General features: G+C 47.8%; 1 protein-coding gene across 1 annotated transcript in view; it reads right to left on the bottom strand.

Moving 5' to 3' along the window:
- The window catches only part of LOC114072988 (cell growth regulator with RING finger domain protein 1-like), a gene marked incomplete at both ends in the record, with an annotated part of 6245 nt that extends 3798 nt beyond the window's left edge, over positions 1–2447 (bottom strand). The window contains 3 exons of the mRNA XM_027910796.1: positions 144–291; positions 482–659; positions 2308–2447. Coding sequence (XP_027766597.1) covers positions 144–291; positions 482–659; positions 2308–2447 — 466 coding nt within the window. The remainder of the gene's footprint in view (positions 1–143; positions 292–481; positions 660–2307) is intronic.
- Between the last annotated feature and the right edge of the window lie 528 nt (positions 2448–2975).

Genomic DNA, 2975 nt, shown 5'->3' on the forward strand with positions numbered 1-2975 from the left:
TTTTTTTTTTAACTCCACGCTGCTCTGGGGACACCAGCGACAAGCGAGGCACAGGGAAGGGAAGCTGCTTTGTTCCAGCCTCTCTCCTGAAACATTCAGGCCTCAAACACAGTGACCCTAAAATATATTCTGCTCTCACTTACAATGTCATAAATTTCTCTGTCTTCCTCATCTGCCAGCGTCAGCAGCGCTACCAAGGGATAGCGAGATCTGGGCACGGGGCCAAAATCCACAACTTGAGCATCTTCTGGTAACTGGCAGTATTTCTCCTCCTTGTCATTTTTTTTAATGCTTTGTCTGCGTCAAGGGAAAACAATCGGCGTGGCTGCAGTTGCAGCCAAACCTGACGTCTGCACACAGAATATTTGCCGTGGTATTTGTTCATAAAACACATGAAGTCTCAACCCCCAACCCCCTCCCCCGCCAAAAAAAATCAACATACTTTGTCGAAAGAGAAAAGGGTAAAAAAAGAAAAGGATACAAGTACTGTTGCCTGTAGAGGTACTCGTTGTACAGGGCATCCTCCAATGCCTGAGGAGTCTTTATCCTGAAGCAGTAGACGTGTTTTTGCAGCGCCTCGTGCAGTTTCTGGACGTTGCAGCCCCAGTAGCAGGTGAGGACACAGTCCTCCAGGCAGTCAGGTGTCAGGGTTACACCCTCTGCGAGACAGAAGAGAAGGATTTCAGGAGCTCAGCCACACGAGGGAATTCTGGAATTGCCAAGTGTAGCTTCTCAAAGAGCAACAACCAGGAAACAACTTCACAGAGTCACAGAAGCCCAGAATGGTTTGGGTTGGGAGGGACCTTAAAGACCATCTTGTTCCACCCCCTGTCATGGGCAGGGACACCTTTCACTATCCTAGGTTGCTCCAAGCCTTGTCCAACCTGGCCTGGAACACTTTCAGGGATGGGGCAGTGCTGGACTTTCCCTGGGCAACCTGTGCCAGGGCCTCCCCACCCTCACAGGGAATAATTCCATCCCAATACCCCATCTAACCCTGCCCTCTGTCAGTTTGAAGCCATTCCCCCTTGTCCTGGCACTCCATGCCCTTGTAAAAAGTCCCTCTCCCCTTTTCTTGTAGGCTCCCTTCAGGTAGTGGAAGGCTGCAATTAGGTCACCCCTAAACTTATAAACATTAATATATAAAATAAATTATTTATCATTATGAGCAAACCTTCCAACAATTCAGACTCAGTCTGGTGTTTATGGAAGGCAGTGGAGATGGGGAAGACGGTGTGAGGAGATAAAACGGCTCATTAAGCTCACAAAAGTAGCACATGCATTTTATGAAGGGTAAATTTTAACCTCTGGTAACGCTTTACACACTCACAGGCAGACCCAAGAGCACAAGCCCTGGCCCAAAGTCCATTCCCTCCCCAGATAATGGTAATAATTGGATCACTGGCCTACAAAACTCCCTGTGGTCTCAAAGAACGAGGCTCTTGGTCATGCAAAGGGAGGAGAAAAAGATGCATGTGCTCCATTTCTTTACCAAAAATCAAGAACCCAACCCGTCAGCTTCTAAACACCAACAGGAGCAGAAGAGCCCAAAGCTCCTGAAAAAAATCCGAACCACCTGAAGATTCAGCTGCTGGTTTTGTTGTGTTGGGGGGTGGGTTTTATGCTGGGGGAGGGGGATAAAACTGCAGCAGCCCTTCCTGGTGCAGTGGGAGGCCCCAGATCTGCGTGGGTGGAAGATGCTCAGCTCTGGTTCCTGCTCCCCGGTGACGCAGGAAGGCAGGAATCTCCTTTCCTTACGTAGGCGGTCTCAAGGATGCTAGGAAAGAACTTAACTCTGATCCAAACAGGCACTTCAGTTCAGCTCCCACTGAAGCACAAAGAGAGAAAGAGGGAGATTTCCCATTTATCTATTTATTATTTAAAAATAGGGCACTTGCAAACAGTGCTGGAGATCCGGGCTTAGATTCAGTGGGCGGCACATGTTCCATAACGAAATTCCATAGATTCTGTTCAATTTACAGCAACGCCCACAGGAGCTGCTAATTTGCAAACGTTTTAGCGACTTAAAGATCTGTAATAGCGGGAAGGGTTTCATTAATGAGAATTAAGCTGTACTTAAATATCCAAACATTTCGCTCCTTAAAACAGCCCGTCTGTAAGCCGTGAAAAAAAAATTATTTCTGCTGGAATGATGGGAGGAATTATGATCAAGGAAAAGGGTGAGAGCGAGACTGAGGGTGATCTTTAAGGTCCCTCCCAACCCAGAGCATTCTATGATTCTGTGAAGAAAACAGCACCAAGTTCAGGCACCCAAATTGACAAAAATCACATCGGAAACCCACTAACTTGTTAGTGATGCTGCAGCAGGACGAGGGATTTCCAACCCAAAGGGATTCTTCACTTGTCTCATCCGCTTTTTCAGAACCCTTGTGCTGGATTCTGTTTCCTCTGAGTTCCTCAGGATAACAGGAACACCCAACCCAAACCTATGGGACACGAGAAAACAACAACAAGTGGGTTCAGTGTTAGTGTTGACACGTTTTACTTTTTTTTTTTTTCCCAGCTCTAAATAGCAAACAGCACAACAAATCAGAGCTGGTTGGGCCTTCCAGAATATCTGCTTGGACGCATGGATGACATATCCTGGCCAATCTGACTCCAGCTTTTCGTGGCAGAAGACAGGACACAGGGAATCTTTAAAGGAGGGATGCTCCACTCCTGCTTTTCCAGAAAGGAAAATAAAATTCCTGAAGTGGTCAATGCCCTCTAGTGGTAAAGGGTTAGGCCAGAGCTTCCTCCCAGCTGAGTCTTGCACATCCCATCCCAAGAATGAATGAATGGCCAGTCTCTTCGCGAACGAAGAACCGGGGAAGGTCTTTCCACCTTCCAGCCTGCGCATTGGATTTTTTAGGTGAGACACAGTGTGCGCGGAACTGAGCCCACCCTTTAATCCTGAGGTTCATCTGCCGGGGCCAAGCACGCTTGGACGGTGGCAGCGAGGTCCTCAGGACGTA

Source organism: Empidonax traillii, unplaced genomic scaffold (genome assembly GCF_003031625.1).
Source record: "Empidonax traillii isolate 1590-97213 ecotype Southwest subspecies unplaced genomic scaffold, ASM303162v1 scaffold4791:size9210, whole genome shotgun sequence".
Lineage (NCBI taxonomy): Eukaryota > Metazoa > Chordata > Aves > Passeriformes > Tyrannidae > Empidonax > Empidonax traillii.